Genomic DNA, 18,933 nt, shown 5'->3' with positions numbered 1-18,933 from the left:
AATTAAAATTAAAATTAAAAAAAAAAAATTATTTTATATATATACCCAGTTATAACTGGGTGCCAAAAACTGAAACTGAAACCGAATACCTAGTTACCGGTTTTTTTAACTAATTTTTCGATTACCGGTTGGTACCCAATTTTTTTGTTAGTATCCAATTTTTTTTGACACCCCTAACCGTGGGTATGTGGGAAACAAAAGAGTCCTTAAGTTGCTTCCTGACATTCAAAAGCAATGGAGTATATGAAGGTGACTGGACTGATATAAAAGAGAGAATATACGATATTCATTTATTAGACTATGATTTCCAAGAAAAAATAACCAATTTATAAGAGTAATTCTTGCGGTCTCACTAGAACTATTTTTTAGTTATTTTGGTGAGACAATTTAATTAAAATGATCTAAATGTCCATTTTTCAGCCACACTACTTTAACAAAAAAATGCAGTGAGGTGAACAGTACTCATCAAGTTTAAAAATTACTATTCATTCACATATTGATTAAACAATCTATTTCTCTCTTCCTTTTTACTTTTCGTTTATCTTACTTTTTTTAATAGTTAAAAAAGATAAACACATATTTGAAAAAAAAAAATATTTAAATAGAATAATGAAAGTGAATTGTTAAAAAAATGAGTTATCAAAATAACCAAAAGTATATTTTTAATTATTTTGATGAATAAAATTTAGTAGGGCTGCTAAGAATGTTCTAAGAATCTAGAGTGTCCAAGTCATGGTATCTTCCGTCGTATGTTGTTGATATTTTAGGAGACAAGCAAGTAGACTATAAAACCGTATGGTTTTTTCCCCTCGGCGTATCGGAAAACCTGAGTTGCTTTAATTTAGGACCTAAACAAAACAAAAACTTAATTAGAATTAACTACCAAAACTAAATAAAATTAACAAAAATAATCTAATTTTAACTGTGAATTCTAAAAATAACGGAATAAATCAATCTTAAGCGTCCTTGGTTTGTTCGGTTAAACGGGTAACAATGAATTTGTCACCATCCATTTTGACTACTATTTTAGTCTTTTTCCATTCCATCGTTATCCTCATGACTATGACACAAGTAAGAGAGAGAGAGTAAGAGAGAGAGAGTAAGAGAGAGAGAGATCATAATCTAAATAGAATAACGTAGAAAAGGGCTTAAAGGCAGGAGAAAAAGGGACAAAAAAGTTGGACCATGTGCCACCTTAAAATTGCACTCTTATAAATCCCTTACACTTGGAAGGCAGAGAGGTTCTTTTATAATTTATATAGTAGTCTATCATGTTCTACGTACACATAGGAGAACATTAGAGATTGAGATAATCTTTCTGGGTTTTGAAGATAAGAGGGAGATATATAGTGTACGTCTTGAGAGAAGGAGATCTAGAGAGGATGTTGGAAGGAAAAGCTATGGTAGAAGACACAGACATGCCAGTAAAGATGCAGCTCCAAGCCATGGCTTCTGCCTCTCAAGCTTTGGATCTCTTTGATGTCTTTGACTGCAGATCCATTGCTGCCCACATCAAAAAGGTTCTCTCTCTCTTTCTAAAATACATAGAAAACATTATTAAAAAAACACTTTGGGTGTGTTTGGCAAAGGGATTGAAAAATGAAGTTGACCGGAACTGTGGCAGATTTGATTGATGAGAGAAAAAAAAGTAAGAATATTTTGTATAAAAAAAAAGTAAAAAATTTTGTTTTATAGTGTTTTTTTTGTTTAAATAGTAATAAAAAGTGATTAATGTGATGTAAAAAATAAAAATGTTGAAATTAATTTTGAGATAAATTTTTTGGATCTTTGGGTCTGATCCGATCTACTCCTTTGCCAAACACACCCTTTCATTTTCTGCGGGGTATGGTTTGCAAAGAGATTTTAAATGAGAAAGAAAAAAAAAATGATGGATGTGATATAGAATAAAAAAAAAAATTTAATGTTTAATATATATATATATATGAACAAATAAGTTGACTTCTTTTAAGAAAAATAAGAAAAAGATGGTTACCAAACAGCCCATCATCTTTCTTTTTATTCTTTTCTCATCAAGAACCTTTATTTTTCTTTTCTTTTCTGGGGTAATGAATTTTCATTTTATATATCTTTCACTCGTCTCACTATAATGAATAGGTAAATTTATCATTGAATTTGTATGGTAACTTCATCGGTCCACAAATTTAATGATATATTTATAAAAAATAATAATTAAAAGATGTTGAAAAAATAATATGTAACATGAGATATGGAATAAATGTTTTTTTGGGACTATATAAAGGAACTACGAGAAAAGGGAAATATGAAAAAAAATAATTAAATAATATGTAGTAAAAGAAGAGAGAGGAGAAGATATTTCCATCCTTTTTGTTTTTTTTTTTTTTTTTGGTTTTTTGGAACTTCGAAAGCTGAAATATGTGATTATATATATATATATATAATATGCAGGATTTTGACAAGACACATGGGTGTGGATGGCAGTGCGTGGTGGGTTCAAATTTTGGGTGTTTCTTTACTCATTCTAAAGGAAGTTTCATCTACTTTAAATTGGAAACTCTCAATTTTCTCATCTTCAAAGGGGCTGCTTCCTCCTCCTCTCCCTGATGCCAAGGCAGTGTTTGGTTGTAAAGAAAGTTGGACAGAAAAGGCAGGAGCTGAGGAAAAAGTGCACTACATTTTCCCATGTCTTTTTTCTAGAACGTGTGGATGGTTGAAAAGAAGAAATAATAGAAATAATAGGGATAAAATTAGTATAGTATGAACGCGGTCACATGGGGGACTTTCGGATTTTCCCGTTGTTGTGCGCCTTCAGCCTTGTAATAATCATATATGTACCATTTTTGTGCATAGGCTATAGCTAATAGCTTAGTTGTCATGAAGTTTATCCTCTTTAAATTATTCCTTCCCTTATCTCTTTTTTTTTTTTTTTTTTTTCTTCTTTATTTATCGTTAATGTTTTGTTGGGTTGCTGAGAAGACAATGAAATTAAAAAATGATTTATTTCGAAATTCAAGATTAAAAATTACTAATTTCGAAGAAGAATGTTTTTGTCTTATAGTGTTGTTTCATTGGATTCATATCCTTTCAAATTTTTTTCAATTGTGGGATTTTTAAATTTTTAAATTTCAACCTTTTATTATATTTAACCGTTTAAATAAATGTAAATATTTGTGTGTTACCGAGACAATTGGATTTAACAGGTTAAAACTAAAGTTACATACTTACCTCGGTAACACATAAACCTCTACATTTATTTGGATCATTAATTAGATGTAATAAATGTTTTAAATTTTAAAATCTAAGAATCTCATATTTTTAAGAGGCATGATAAAGGCACAATTTTGGCCCAATTTTTCTCTTATTTTTTATTTTTTTTAAAAATAAAATAAAAAATAAATTTATGAACCAATAACATCCTATAAGGTCCATTTTTTATTTGGTATTTTTTTAAAAAAAATGACATTTTTCTTCATAAAAATGGTATTATTACGAAGAAAAAGACCATTTTTTTTAAAAAAATAAAATATACCAAATAAAAAAAAATGACTACATAGGATGTTATTGCTTAATAAATTTTTTTTTTTTTTTTGTTTTTAAAAAAATGACCACATAAAAGAAAAAATTGAGCCAAAATTGTGCCTTTATTACTTCTTTATTTTTAAATATCTAAAGAAATCTCAATCCTATTTCATTAGTTTGGATGAACCCTAGGTATCTAATGCTGGGGACTTTATTAGCTCTTTGTATCCGAACCGATCATATTATCTCTTGTGCCATTAATAAATCATGACTAGAAAATGGACCAAAGAGCATCTCGTATATTGTTATAAAAAATACATAATTATAAGGGTAATTGTATAATAAATTTCTGAGTGAATCCACCAAAATTTAAAAATTTTTAAGTTTTTTTTTCGAAAATTTATTCTCTGGGTCAATCGAAATGCCAATAAAATTTCTAGAGTCAAAATTTTTTAACAACTGTTAATCCCAATCAAAATGCACCGTTTCACCTCATTAAAATATTAATTTTTATTAATTTAATTTTTTAAAAAAAAAAAAAAAAAAAAAAAAAAAAAAAAAAGGAGGAGGAAAGAGAAGATAAATGAAAGTAGATCTTTTTTTCTTTCTGATAATCCAGCTTTGTACAAGATCTTTGGAGTGAGATTTGGTGAAATGTATTGGCCTCTCTCTATCAACCAGATCTTTGCTGCAGATTTGGTGAAATGATCTTTGAAGTCCAGCTTTGTGGAAGATCTTATCCGGGTTTGATAATCCACCGGCTCCTTGCGAATCGGACCCAGAGCAACATCAGCAACATACATTGTTCGAAAAACTTGAGGTGGAAGAAACTCAGACCTGTTTCTTATTGCCTTAAATTTTCCAATTTTCAGAAGGGTTTTCAAACCACAACAAACCCATAAATATTTACAAACCCAACAGGGGTCTTCAATCAAATTTGATCAAAGAACCACCCCCCCCCCTAAAATAAATCCAAAATCTCTAAGAAAATATCGACGACTTTTGGGAAGGCCAAAATCTCTAAGAAAATTGGGGAAAATGCATTTTACCCCCCTGAAGTTTCAGGGGTTTTGCAATTTTAACCTCGAAGTTCAAAAATTGGCAATTTACCCCCCTAAAGTTTCAAAATTTGACAATTTAAACCCTCCGTTTGTTTTTTCCGTTTAAATGGACGGAACTCGGCGCACGTGCTCCTCACGTGACTTTTTCACTCAAAACCTTCCAATTTAGCCCTCAGTAATATTACATGATGAACCCAACCCCTTTTCAACTCCACCCACTCGACATTCACTCCAAACAAACCCACACACCCCCACGGAAGCACGACGACAAGGTGAAGAAGAAAGTTCCAAAGGCATGGTCCCCTCGTGTATTGAAGCAGCAAATCGCGTGGTCTCCTTTCGTTTCTACCCCACCCACACGACACATCACGACAACACCCAGGCGACAATTTCGGTGAAGTTGTTCGTGGTCCCTTGTTCGTGGTCCCATTGCGTGGAGAAAGGGGACAGCAGAAAGCAAACAACTTGTTCTCATAAATTTCGGTTGCTATCTAGGTATGCCCCAATTTTACAACTAATTATCAACCATCTACTTTAGGGTTTTTTGTAAAATTGGGAGTTTTGGGGGTTTAGGGTTTAGGGTGTTGAATTGTTTAGGGGTTACAATGCCCGAATATTGTGAATTGTTGAATATTTTGGGTTCATCATTTTTTGTCAGTATGCCCCAATTTAGCAAGTAATTTGGACCATGTACTAGGGTTTTTTGTTTATTTGGGGTTTTGGGGCAATATTGGTTTTGGGGTTATTGTGAATTGTTGACTATTTTGGGTTCATCATTTTTTGTCGGTATGCCCCAATTTTGCAATTAATTTTGGACCATGTACTAGGGTTTTTTGTTTATTTGGGGTTTTGGTGCAATATTGGTTTTGGGGTTATTGTGAATTGTTGGATATTTTGGGTTCATCATTTTTTGTCGGTATGCCCCAATTTAGCAAGTAATTTGGACCATGTACTAGGGTTTTTTGTTTATTTGGGGTTTTGGGGCAATATTGGTTTTGGGGTTATTGTGAATTGTTGACTATTTTGGGTTCATCATTTTTTGTCGGTATGCCCCAATTTTGCAATTAATTTTGGACCATGTACTAGGGTTTTTTGTTTATTTGGGGTTTTGGTGCAATATTGGTTTTGGGGTTATTGTGAATTGTTGGATATTTTGGGTTCATCATTTTTTGTCGGTATGCCCCAATTTAGCAAGTAATTTGGACCATGTACTAGGGTTTTTTGTTTATTTGGGGTTTTGGGGCAATATTGGTTTTGGGGTTATTGTGAATTGTTGACTATTTTGGGTTCATCATTTTTTGTCGGTATGCCCCAATTTTGCAATTAATTTTGGACCATGTACTAGGGTTTTTTGTTTATTTGGGGTTTTGGTGCAATATTGGTTTTGGGGTTATTGTGAATTGTTGGATATTTTGGGTTCATCATTTTTTGTCGGTATGCCCCAATTTAGCAAGTAATTTGGACCATGTACTAGGGTTTTTTGTTTATTTGGGGTTTTGGGGCAATATTGGTTTTGGGGTTATTGTGAATTGTTGACTATTTTGGGTTCATCATTTTTTGTCGGTATGCCCCAATTTTGCAATTAATTTTGGACCATGTACTAGGGTTTTTTGTTTATTTGGGGTTTTGGTGCAATATTGGTTTTGGGGTTATTGTGAATTGTTGGATATTTTGGGTTCATCATTTTTTGTCGGTATGCCCCAATTTAGCAAGTAATTTGGACCATGTACTAGGGTTTTTTGTTTATTTGGGGTTTTGGGGCAATATTGGTTTTGGGGTTATTGTGAATTGTTGACTATTTTGGGTTCATCATTTTTTGTCGGTATGCCCCAATTTTGCAATTAATTTTGGACCATCTTCTAGGGGTTTTTGGGGGGAATTTTTTTTAGGGTTTAGGGGGGAATTTTTTTTAGGGTTTAGGCTTCTTCCAATTGAGTTACAATTTTGAACCCCCCATTTCTGAAAATTGCAATGGGAAATGTCAATTCTATGTTGTGAATCAAACTTTATTTGGATGAGATGCACACACACACACACACACACATATATATATATATATACTTGGAAGTTGGATGAGGGACAAATGTAAGCAACCACATATTGATTTTGGTTGGAATTTAAAGTAAAAACAGTATTGGTGTTTGGCTATACATATCTCTCTGTTTTTATAATGAAGCTACAATGTTGAAAGACTTGAACATATGACTTACAAATCATCATCATATGCTCCATCTCCTTGTTACACTTGTGATTATATTCACTTAAAGTTGGATTTTTTTCTACTTCTTCCAATTGAGTCACAATTTTTGAACCCCCATTTCTGAAAATTTCAATGGGAAATGTCAATTCTATGTTGTGAATCAAACTTTATTTGGATGAGATGCACACACACACACACACACATATATATATATATACTTGGAAGTTGGATGAGGGACAAATGTAAGCAACCACATATTGATTTTGGTTGGAATTTAAAGTAAAAACAGTATTGGTGTTTGGCTATACATATCTCTCTGTTTTTATAATGAAGCTACAATGTTGAAAGACTTGAACATATGACTTACAAATCATCATCATATGCTCCATCTCCTTGTTACACTTGTGATTATATTCATTTAAAGTTGGATTTTTTTCTACTTCTTCCAATTGAGTTACAATTTTGAACCCCCCATTTCTGAAAATTGCAATGGGAAATGTCAATTCTATGTTGTGAATCAAACTTTATTTGGATGAGATGCACACACACACACACACACACACACACACACACACACACACACATAAAGGCATGCACCCACTATATATAATTTATTTATTTCGGTATTTCTTTTGTTTCCTTTAAATGCCGAGTTGGGATTGTTGGCTTTTGGATGGAATTAACCATGTCAATTTCTATTGCATCGCCTATATGTGACATGTTATTGAGTTTGAAATTAATTTCAAATTATTAGTTTAGGATGGCCAATTGAATCAAATTATTCACTAAAAATGTTTATTTGACTTTGTAGGATGGCCAATTCAAGGTTATTGTTTGAGGTCCACCATGGTGGTAGATTCAACAGGACACATGGATGTGAGTACGTGGGGGGTGATGTGGCAGTACATACAGAGAGTGTTGACCCTGATGAGTTGTCATATTTCGAATTGGAAGGCATATGTCGACATTATGGGTACAAGTCGGGGGATTTAATCTTTTTTCAAGAACCTGGTAAAAGTTTAGTCAATGGCTTGCATTTGATTACATCTGACCATAATGTACTATTTATGGTTGCTAAGCACACTGGTCATAACGTAGTTCACTTATTTGTTGTTTCTTTCGGAGAGGGTGTAGTTGATGAACAAGATGAGGAGGATGAAGATGAGGATGGAGGGAGGGTTGACCCTAATGACCCTTGGTGGCGTGATAGGATTAGTGATGATGAAGATCTTTTTGATGTAGATCTTGATGACATTGATAGTGGGGCTAGACCATCAAATACAAAACCAAATAGTTAGGAAGAGGAACAGGATGGGGATGACAGAGGTGTTGAAGAGGGTGAGGATGCTATAGGCGATGAACATGATAGAGGTAATGACGAGGGTGAGGGTGATATAGGTGATGAACATGATAATGATGAGGGTGAGGGTGATGATGATAGAGGTGATGAACATGATAATGATGAGGGTGAGGGTGATGCTGGTGTTCTCGGAGGTGATGATGATGATGACAACTCCGAAATGGCTAGGAGTGATATACTTGCGTCGCCAGTCATCAGTGATGAAGATTGTGAAACACAATCTGCACGTGCAGTCGACTTTCATGCTATGGATCTAGTGGATCCAGTCATTAAACTTGAGATGAAATTCTCAAACATTCAAATGTTTAGGGAAGCTGTGAGGGTGTACAATGTGAAGAGGGGAAAGGATGTCAAATTTACGAAAAATGAAACAATGAGGTGTGTAGCGGTATGCAGGGATGCGAAATGTAAGTACAGGGTGTATGGAAGGAAGATGCCTGATGAAGAATCATTTCAAGTAAGATCATTACAGTCTAAACACATATGTGGTCGAAAATACCGAAACACCATTGTCAACTCTTCTTGGATAGCACAGAATCTCATTGACAAGTTTAGGGTTCAGCCGAACATGCCGTTGGATGTAATCCAACATGAAGTGAAGGAGAAATGGCGTGTTGATGTGAGCCCAAGTATGATGTACAGAGCTAGGAGGAAGGCCAAACAAAGATTGTATGGGAATCTTGAGGATCAATATGGTAGGTTGTGGGACTATTGTGAAACCTTGAGGCATACTAATAGTGGAAGCTGTGTTGTTATGAAAGTTGATAGACCAAACCCAAATTTGCCTCCAAATTTTGGAAGACTATATGTTTGTTTGGCTGCCATGAAGAAAGGCTTTTTGGAGGGTTGCAGGCCGATCATTGGGGTAGATGGGTGCTTCCTAAAAGGACCGTTCAAGGGCCAACTCCTTTCTGCAGTTGGAAGGGATGGGAACAACAACATGTACCCAATTGCCTTTGCGGTTGTCGAAGCCGAGGTTAAAGACAGCTGGATTTGGTTCCTTGAAACCCTTGTCTCTGATCTTGGTACCCATGACAGGCATGCTAGGCCTACATTCATTTCAGATCGACAGAAGGTAAATTGTTTTCTTGTTCACAACTTAAATATTCATGCAATTTGTTTGACTACTGTTTTGGTAACATAATATATATATATATATATATATATATATATATATATATATATATATATATATATATATATATATATTGTAGGGTCTAATGCCAGCTTTTGAGGTTGTTATGCCCATGGTTGATCACAGAATATGTGTTAGGCATTTATATGCCAACTTTAGAGACATTGGGGGGCATCGAGGGTTGGCACTGAAGGAACAGTTGTGGTCTGCAGCCTCTTCATACACAGAATATGAATTCAATGATCATATGGAAGAGTTGAAGAAGATGAATGAAGCCGCATATGAATATTTGAGTCAGGTTGACCCTAGTACATGGTCTAGGGCATGGTTTAGTGACTACCCCAAGTGTGACCTCCTAGTCAACAACATCTGTGAGTGTTTCAACTCATATATTTTGAAGGCTCGTGAGAAGCCCATGTTGACCTTGTTGGAGATGATACGGAAGAAGCTGATGCGGAGATATCAAGTTAAGAGGGAAGGGATAAAGAAGTTGACTGGGAAGTTAACCCCTAGGATTGCTGCAAAGTTGGAAGAAATTGGGCTGCAAGCAATTGACTGCATTGCACAGTATGCTGGTGATTCTATGTTTGAAGTTACTTGTCCGGATAATAGACAATCTGTGGTAGACCTTTGTAGAAGAAGGTGTGGTTGTAGGCAGTGGGAAATTACTGGAATCCCATGTTCCCATGCAGTGGCAGCTATACTCTATGATTGTGGGGACCCTGAAGACTATGTTGATGAGTGCTTTACTATTGAGGTCTACAAGAAGGCATATGCTCCTGTAATATACCCAATGCCCAGTGAGGAACAGTGGATAAAAACAAGTCATGATAAGTTGGAGCCTCCAAGAGGAAGAATTGCCCCGGGTCGACCAAAGAAGCTAAGGAGAAGGGCACCCGATGAGAGCAGGGACCCAAGAAATCCATATCGGATGAGGAAGTACGGAGCGCGAATGAGATGTGGGAAGTGTAACGGGGTTGGACACAATAAAAGGGCATGTCCAACCAATAGAAGTGAAGCATCCAATAGCAAGAAGTCGGATACACCAATTGTAAGTTTCTCATACATATAGCTCATATTTAATAAACATATGTTTTATAATATTTATAGTTCGTTGTTATGCATGATACTAAACTTGTTTTTGATGTTGTGTGTGTAGTCACGAAGTATTGGGTTGAAAACACCTAAAGCGACAAAAGGCAAAGGCAAACAAACAATTGTGCAAAAGGTAGTGGAAGGAGTTCCTATTTACTTATATACATGGTAATATTGTGATACTAAACCTATTTTCGTTTTTTATGTGTGCAGTCACATAGGGTTGGTTCTAGTACACCTAATGCGAGCAAAGGCAAACAAAAAGTTTTGGAGAAGGTACTTCAAGGACTTCGTATTTATTTACTTTTATACATGGTATGCTTGTGATACTAAATATAGTTTTGTTCTTATGTGTGTAGTCACAAAGGGATGGTTCCAGTACACCTAAAGGGACCAAAGGGAAACAAAAAGTTACGGAGAAGGTACTTTAATTATTTTGTATTATTGTATTTATTTTATTAAGTGTTTTGGTATTATTGTAGTCCACCATTTAACAATTTGTTGTTCCAATTGTGCTAAAACAAATTTTGTATTATTTTAGCAGGAAATGTCTTTACTTAGGGAATTGTGTGGTGGACTACTTGGTCCACAGTCAGCTACTATTTTTAAGGTAGTTAAAAACAGTATCCCAAACAAATGATTTCTATTTATTTTTTTGTTTTGAACCCTCATAATTGTCTTTTATGTAACTTATTTTCTGATTTGTTTTATTTTTATTGTTTCTTTTTACATATAAAGAAGAAGGGCATATCAAAGAGCAAAGCATCTACAAGTGTTGGTGCACATTCCAAGAGAAAGGAAATCCACATCCCGCATCTTGTTGACGAGCGAGAGCACACACCCCTCCCCCCCCCCCCCCTCCCCCCCCGGATTTGCCCATGTACGCAAAGATTTCCCACCCGCCGGTGATGGTGTGGAAGAAAGAGTATCACCCCCTCCTGCAGCTGCTGATGAAGAGGGCGTATCACCTGCAACTGGAGTTGCTAATGAAGGCAAAGGCTCATCTCCACGTAGACCAGCTATACTTGAACATGGATTTGGTGCAGGTATTGAACTACCTCCATCATGGGGTGACCCACTTGGACCCTTAACAGATGATCTAGATGATCTACTATTTCCTAAGTTGTCCATAGGAGGGCCTGCAACAAGGACTCGCCATTCGGATCGAATAGCTGGTATTTGTCACAGTTTTCCCAAAAAAAACACTGGCCCAATACACATTGACTTAACTGAAGAAGACTGTGAAACTGGAACTGCTGCAAGAAGAGGGCCATTGACTAGGGGTGGCCGAATTTCAGGATCTGTAAGAAAAGGCCCATTAACAAGAGGTGGTTCATCTGTATCAACTGCAACTAGGGGTGGGGCAGCAAGGGGTGGTGCATCCAGGGGTGTTGCAGCCAGGGGTGGTGGAACGCCGTCTGTGGCAGGCAGAGGTGGTGCAAATGCTTCTTCATCGTCAAACCAAGTGAAAGGCAAGCGCATTGTGAGAACAGTAAAAAAAGGAATAGAAATTATGGAGGCCAAGAGGAAACGAAAAATCCAGATTGGAAGCCATAGGCAGATGTTTTATACTTGTAAATTATTACGATGTTGGTTGTGGTATGTTAGGTGTTATGTATAATGACATGTAAATAGGTCGTTTTGGTTTGTTAGTTGCTAAGTTTAGTACAAGGATATGCTGTTTTGGTATGTTGGTTGCTAAGATTAGTACAATGACATGTTTTGGTGTGTTGGTTGGTAAGTTTAGTACAATGACATGTTGTTTTGCTATGTTGGTTGCTAAGATTAGTTTAATGACATGTTTTGGTGTGTTGGTTGGTAAGTTTAGTACAATGACATGTTGTCATGCTATGTTGGTTGCTAAGATTAGTACAATGACATGTTTTGGTGTGTTGGTTGCTAAGTTTAGTACAATGACATGTTATTTTGGTATGTTGGTTGCTAAGTTTAGTACAATGGTATGTTGTTTTGGTGTGTTGGTTCCTAAGTTTAGTACAATGGTATGCTGTTTTTATGTTGGTTGCTAAGTCCAAAACAATAACATGTTTTGGTATGTAGTTTGCGTATTGTTATTGTATGAGGAAATTTGAATGTAATTTACAGCAGGGGCATTATTTTTCGTATGTTGTGTTGGTATGACGATGTTTGAATGTAATTTACATCTTTGGTATTATTTTAGGTATGTTGTGTTGGTATGAGGAAATTTGAATGTAATTTGAAGCTTTGGTATTATTTTAGGTATGTTGTGTTGGTATGAGGAAATTTGAATGTAATTTGAAGCTTTGGTATTATTTTAGGTATGTTGTGTTGGTATGAGGAAATTTGAATGTAATTTGCAGCTTTGGTATTATTTTAGGTATGTTGTGTTGGTATGAGGAAATTTGAATGTAATTTGCAGCTTTGGTATTATTTTAGGTATGTTGTGTTGGTATGAGGAAATTTGAATGTAATTTGCAGCTTTGGTATTATTTTAGGTTTGTTGTGTTGGTATGAGGAAATTTGAATGTAATTTGCAGCTTTGGTATTATTTTAGGTATGTTGTGTTGGTATGAGGAAATTTGAATGTAATTTGCAGCTTTGGTATTATTTTAGGTATTGGTATTATTTTAGATATGTTGTGTTGGTATGAGGAAATTTGAATGTAATTTGAAGCTTTGGTATTATTTTAGGTATGTTGTGTTGGTATGAGGAAATTTGAATGTAATTTGAAGCTTTGGTATTATTTTAGGTATGTTGTGTTGGTATGAGGACATTTGAATGTAATTTGCAGCTTTGGTATTATTTTAGGTTTGTTGTGTTGATATGAGGAAATTGCAATGGTAATGTAAAGCTTGATCTTTTTTTTCGTTTATTGATTTCGTATGAGGATATTTCAATGTAATGTACAACTTTTGTATTATTTTTGGTATATTGTTTTTATATGAGTATCTTTAATCAAATTTATACCTTTGGTAGTTTTCGTATGTTGTTTTCGTTTGAGGATCTTTATTGAAAGATGTTGAACACAATAAGGTCTTCAACACTATATCGCGTACTACATACTCGTTGGAAGGTTTTGAACACACCTCCCCCCGGTCTTCAACACAATAATGCAACATAAATTGCACTTGGGACTAATGGAGTTAAACTAAGGTTGTGGTCAAATTTAGGGTTTACGATTTAACCCTAAACCTTAAACCCTAAACCCTTAAACTAAACAAATCCCACATGGAACTAATGCCTTTTAACTAAACAAATCTCACGTGGGACTAATGGAATTGCAAATTCATGATCAAACACGGACTAATACCTGTAAAACAAAATAACTCCGATTAAATAAACCCTGATTTATGGAAAGCTTCTAAGGTTTAGCTTATACCCTGATTTATGGAAAGCGTGGAAACAACATATTGCTCATTACCCAAAAAATGAAAAATAAAAAAGTAAAAAATTGAAAAAAATCCTCCAAACAACACATGACACTAATGTATTTAAAGTGAACAAATCCCCATGGGACTAATGGATTCATGATCCAACATATCGACTAATGTCATAGACAAAATAACTTCACATATGACTATATAGTTCTATCATATTACACATTGGTAAATATACTAACATATCACAAAACCACAACAAAAAACTACACCACGTTCCACCAGCTCAACCATGACGACCAACCTCAGGATAGCATCACACGACGTAATTTGCAGACGTGGTGACCATTGGGAATGTATCCAAATAACAACATGAATAATGCACACATCATTACCATACATGAACATACAATGATTGTAAGGTAATTCTTCTTCATTGCATTCATCTTTATGTCCACAATCTCGAGTTGTTTACTATACTGAGATATCTCATTCAGCAGTTGTTCCTTCATATGACGAGCTTCACTCTCCCTTTCTGCCTTCAGCTGCACGGTTTTTTTCTCATGTTCTGCTCTTACCTTCCCAACTTCAACTTCAACCAATGTTTCATATCGTTTCGCTTGAGCCTCTAAATATTCGTGCCTTTGATGCAAACGATGTACCACCTTCTTACCAAAGGAGCACATTTTAGGATCAAGCCATTCAAAGAAACCACAGTCTTGGTTAATCTACAAAACACATTACAACTAACAATTACCAACCGAAAGTAATTGAATAAACTAAACAAAAGCAGTAAACAATGACAGCTCATATATTGATTACATAAAATATCAAGTACTTGCCTTCCAGTTTTCGCAACTCACAAACCTCCTTCCAAAATTTTTCTCAGTGTTGGCTATTTTGACAATAGTCGGCCGCTCACAGAAGCAAACGCGCTGCACCGCAGATGAACCACTGCTATGAGCTGAACCAAACGAGCTTCCAAATGAGCTTGCACCTTCATTTGAGGTATCCATTCTACATGATATAGTAATACATAATTAGTCCGCTTCCACATTTGTTTTATTGTTGATCACATTTCAAATGGGTAATAATGCATGCATGTGACCAACGTATTCTGAAACCTACGCTATTCTTTTTTTGGGAAAATAATTAGAGAAGGAGAAGAGTGTAGGAAGCTTATTTCAGCCTGGGTTTCAGACTTACATTGTTCAGCTTTGGCTGCTCCTCTCCTTATTTAATTAATTAGGTAGCATTTTATTAACTATTACCTCAGACCATAGAAAATAACCACGGCCAACCAAGCTACAAGTGCTTACAACCGTTCATCCATTAATCGTTGTAGCATGAAAAAGTAATGTTTATTGAAAGCTAAACCATAATAAAGAAGAATAAATAAGAGGCATATAATATTCCCTTAAACAAAAACAACCCTAATCAATATTCCAACAAAACCCCCAATTTGTTCTCTACACAAAACCCTAAAACATTAGATTATCTAATATTTTGAAATCTAAAGATACCTCTTAAGAAATGGCGAAGAGAGGAGATGCCGAACTTTTGGACTTCGTTGCTGTCGCTGGGCTAGGAGCACGCCTTTGAAACTTTCTTCTTCACCTTGTCGTCGTGCTTCCGTGGGGGTGTGTGGGTTTGTTTGGAGTGAATGTCGAGTGGGTGGGGTTGAAAAGGGGTTGGGTTCATCATGTAATATTACTGAGGGCTAAATTGGAAGGTTTTGAGTGAAAAAGTCACGTGAGGAGCACGTGCGCCGAGTTCCGTCCATTTAAACGGAAAAAACAAACGGAGGGTTTAAATTGTCAAATTTTGAAACTTCAGGGGGGTAAATTGCCAATTTTTGAACTTCGGGGTTAAAATTGCAAAACCCCTGAAACTTCAGGGGGGTAAAATGCATTTTCCCCAAGAAAATATTATTGAGGAAGGGAAAATAGGAGGGAGAGAAAGTGGATTCTAACCGGCCGGAAAGCATCGAAGAAAAACAAAATCAAAATACGAAAGAGAATGATGAGTACATGAACATTGAAATCCTTCGTGATTCTCAAGATTACAGTCAATAAGCACGAAATCCGCTTCCCTGTATTGGGTTAATGTTATATCACCACTTGTTCTAAAAGCTTAAACTGATAGGAAGAGGTAAATTTAATCACTTAATCAATATTTTAACACTCTTCCTCACGTGTGGGCTCAAACTTCTTTTTAATAGGTGAAGCTCAACACGTGCAATATTTGATTTAAATGGGGGGTATTTTGACGGAGTCAAGGTTCAATCCCATGACCTTTGGCTCTGATACCATGTTGAAATATATATAAAATATATAAAATACTAAAATATAAATGAGAAGAAAAAAAAGAGCGCGAAAGCGGAAAGGAACGTATGGGCTACATCTTGTATGTTCACTTTTTCAAATAATATTACATAACTCTCTATTTATAGAGAGGCAATAAATAATGACTAAAAAACCTGAGAGTAGCACTAAACTAATTAAAGAGGAGAATAAACCTTTCAGAAAAATATAATAACAGAGAATAAAAATATTCTAACATAAAGAGAAATAACTTGTTAAGGAAAATATTAATAAACCCAATTGATAAAATATAAAATATTCCAACATTCCCGTCTCAAATTGAAGGTGTAAGCTTGAGTTTGGAAAATAGAAGAAATTAAATGCATTTGAAGTCGATGGTTGGATCAAGGCATCACCGGCGAGAAAGGCTGAAAATGACAGTTGGAGAAATACCGGAGAATGGAGACAAGCTGCTAAAAGAATCCGATTAAGGGCGAAGCCACAACTGAAAATGACGGTTGGAGAATGAAAACTAGCCGTTAATCCTATGAAGGGCCAAACCACATTGTGCCAAGGTTTGCCAACAAGAAAGACAAGAAAGGCTGAAAGTGACGGCCGGAGAAATATCAGAGAACGAAGACAAGCAGCTAAAAGAATCCGGTGAAGGGCCAAGCCGCAACTGACAATGAGACCAGACAACGGAAACTAGCCGCTAAAAAAACCCTATGAAGGGCCAAACCGCATTGTGCCAAGATTCGCCAATGAATAAAGTCGTGGATTACAACAAAATTAGAAGTTCATCATAAGAGAATGCTAGAAAACACCATAGAAACGCCATAAAACTTTTATTGAAAGCCACATAAATAGAAACGTGGCTCTGATATCATATTAGAAATGGGTCTTGGGCCTAACTCAACTCAAAAGCTAGCTCAGGAGTTAAGGTTTTCCCTCACCCTTATAAATGGCCCATCTCCTTAATACCCAGGTAATGTGAGACTTCCAACACGCCCCCTCACGTGTGGCGGGAGGACATCCAAGCGAACACGTGCGACAATGAGTGACGGTGGGCCACAACCAATTGGATTAGACTTTGATACCATGTTAAATCACCACTTGTCCTAAAAGCTTAAGCTGATAGGAAGAGGTAAATTTAATCACCATATTAAATTACCACTTGTCCTAAAAGCTTAAGCTGATAGGAAGATATAAAGTTAATCACTTAATCAATACTTTAATAGTTAATACCAGCTTTCGAGCTTCCCTTGTAACAAATTCAGTTGCCATAAATGGTTGCTTCCTGCCATCAACGTTGCCGGAGATGGTTTTTTTTTTTTAATTATTATTATTTTTTTATTTTTTAGATTTAAGCAGGTGAAAAAGAAAAAGAAAAAGAAGAACTGATCAATGGTTTCTAACTTACTAACAACCAGATCTAGCCTCTCTCTATCTTATCCAATCATCGGAAGAACTTTCCTCCTCCTTTATTTTTTATTTTTTATTTTTTATTTTTACTTTAGATTTAATTTTTAAATTAAATTAATAAAACAATAATATTTTTATGAGATAAAACGGTGCGTTTTGATTGAGACTAACGGCTGTTAAAAAATTTTGACGGTAGGAATTTTATTGGCATTTCGACTAACTCAGGGAGTAAATTTTCGAAAAAAAAAAAAAAATTAAGAATTTTTAAATTTTGGAGGATTGACTCAGGAACTTATTATACAATTACCTTAATTATAAAGTAGGGTTAAATACTATTCCAGTACCTGTGGTTTGCATCAAAATCAAATAGTCACCTGAATTTTCAAAAATATCGCAAATGGTACCTGTGGTAAGCCAATAAACTTACTTGGTACCTCTGTCAAGATTCCGTTTAAGTTTTTTAACGGAACACCACATCACCCTTACACGTGGGCGCCACATGGCATGGTACCTAAGTTTTTTGGTGCCACGTAATAGTTTTTTTTAACAAATAAAAAAACAAACAAATAAATAAAATATGCTGGGGTGGCTAGCCACCCCGTTTGGCTTGGGGGTGGCCGAACCACCCCTAAGGCCCAAGGGGGTGTTCGGCCACCCCCTTGGGCCAAACCCTCAAAATTTTTTTGAGGGTTTGGCCAAGGGGGTGGCCGAACCACCCCCAGGCCAAACGGGGTGGCCGGCCATCTCCTATAGGGTGGTTTGGCCACCCTAGCATATTTTTTTTTCTTTTTTTTTTTTCTTTTTCTTTTTCTTTTATATATATATATATATATATATATATATATATATATATATTACGTGGCACCCAAAAACTCAGGTACCACGTCACGTGGCGCCCATGTGTGAAGGTGATGTAGTGTTCCGTTAAAAAACTTAACGAAATCTTGATAAAAGTACCAAGTGGGTTTATTGGCTTACCACAGGTATTATTTGCGATATTTTTGAAAACCCAGATGACTATTTGATTTTAGTGGAAACCACAGGTACTGGAATAGTATTTAACCCTATAAAGTATAATTATGTATTTTAAACAGGTACTGAAATAGTATTTAACTCTATAAAAAATAATTATGTATTTTAAGTATTGCTTTTTCTACACAAACTCTAATATATTCTCTATTCTTCTCTCTACTCTTTTAAAAATAATTTCTCACTTTTATTTTTTTTATTATATTCTTACCTATTGAAGTAATTCTCAGTGAGTATGCATGACTATATTGGAATTGCAGTTCCATTGTCTTCTTAGGGTCTCTTTGAGATTGGATATTCTACCTACCCCTAATATTGGCAAAGGTTCAGTGCATAGTGATATCATGTTAAACATTCTGTGATGAAAATTCTTTTATTCCTTTGTAGTCTTGTAGACATTGCCGATCCAAAGAAATAATTTTGGGAAGCAATAAAATCTTTCCAAGAACTAAATCATTTGGTCAAACTAGATCG

General features: G+C 35.4%; 2 protein-coding genes across 2 annotated transcripts; both read left to right on the top strand.

Annotated features, from left to right (window-relative positions):
* Window positions 1–1,223: 1,223 nt before the first annotated feature.
* On the top strand, window positions 1,224–2,877 carry LOC132188249 (dynein light chain LC6, flagellar outer arm-like protein). Its single transcript, XM_059602666.2, has 2 exons — window positions 1,224–1,520; window positions 2,428–2,877. The coding sequence occupies exons 1-2, from the start codon at window positions 1,383–1,385 to the stop codon at window positions 2,581–2,583; spliced, it is 294 nt and encodes a 97-aa protein (XP_059458649.1). The 5' UTR covers window positions 1,224–1,382; the 3' UTR covers window positions 2,584–2,877.
* A 5,996-nt stretch (window positions 2,878–8,873) lies between these two features.
* Window positions 8,874–11,970, top strand: LOC132165116 (uncharacterized). Its single transcript, XM_088517612.1, has 7 exons — window positions 8,874–9,194; window positions 9,334–10,305; window positions 10,414–10,482; window positions 10,563–10,625; window positions 10,709–10,771; window positions 10,894–10,940; window positions 11,088–11,970. The coding sequence occupies exons 1-7, from the start codon at window positions 8,874–8,876 to the stop codon at window positions 11,968–11,970; spliced, it is 2,418 nt and encodes an 805-aa protein (XP_088373738.1).
* Window positions 11,971–18,933: the final 6,963 nt, after the last annotated feature.

The sequence above is a fragment of the Corylus avellana genome, chromosome 6 (assembly GCF_965113065.1).
Source record: "Corylus avellana chromosome 6, dhCorAvel1.hap1.2, whole genome shotgun sequence".
NCBI classification, from domain to species: domain Eukaryota; kingdom Viridiplantae; phylum Streptophyta; class Magnoliopsida; order Fagales; family Betulaceae; genus Corylus; species Corylus avellana.
The sequence above is the reverse complement of the archived record's forward strand: the minus strand, read 5'-3'. Positions and strand labels throughout refer to the sequence as shown.

Coding starts and splice junctions, on each gene's coding strand:
- LOC132188249 (XM_059602666.2), top strand. CDS start 1,383: ATGTTGGAAGGAAAAGCTATGGTAGAAGACACAGACATGCCAGTAAAG. Junction 1,521..2,427: donor TTGCTGCCCACATCAAAAAG/GTTCTCTCTCTC, acceptor TATAATATGCAG/GATTTTGACAAGACACATGG.
- LOC132165116 (XM_088517612.1), top strand. CDS start 8,874: ATGAAAGTTGATAGACCAAACCCAAATTTGCCTCCAAATTTTGGAAGA. Junction 10,483..10,562: donor AACAAACAATTGTGCAAAAG/GTAGTGGAAGGA, acceptor TTATGTGTGCAG/TCACATAGGGTTGGTTCTAG. Junction 10,626..10,708: donor AACAAAAAGTTTTGGAGAAG/GTACTTCAAGGA, acceptor TTATGTGTGTAG/TCACAAAGGGATGGTTCCAG.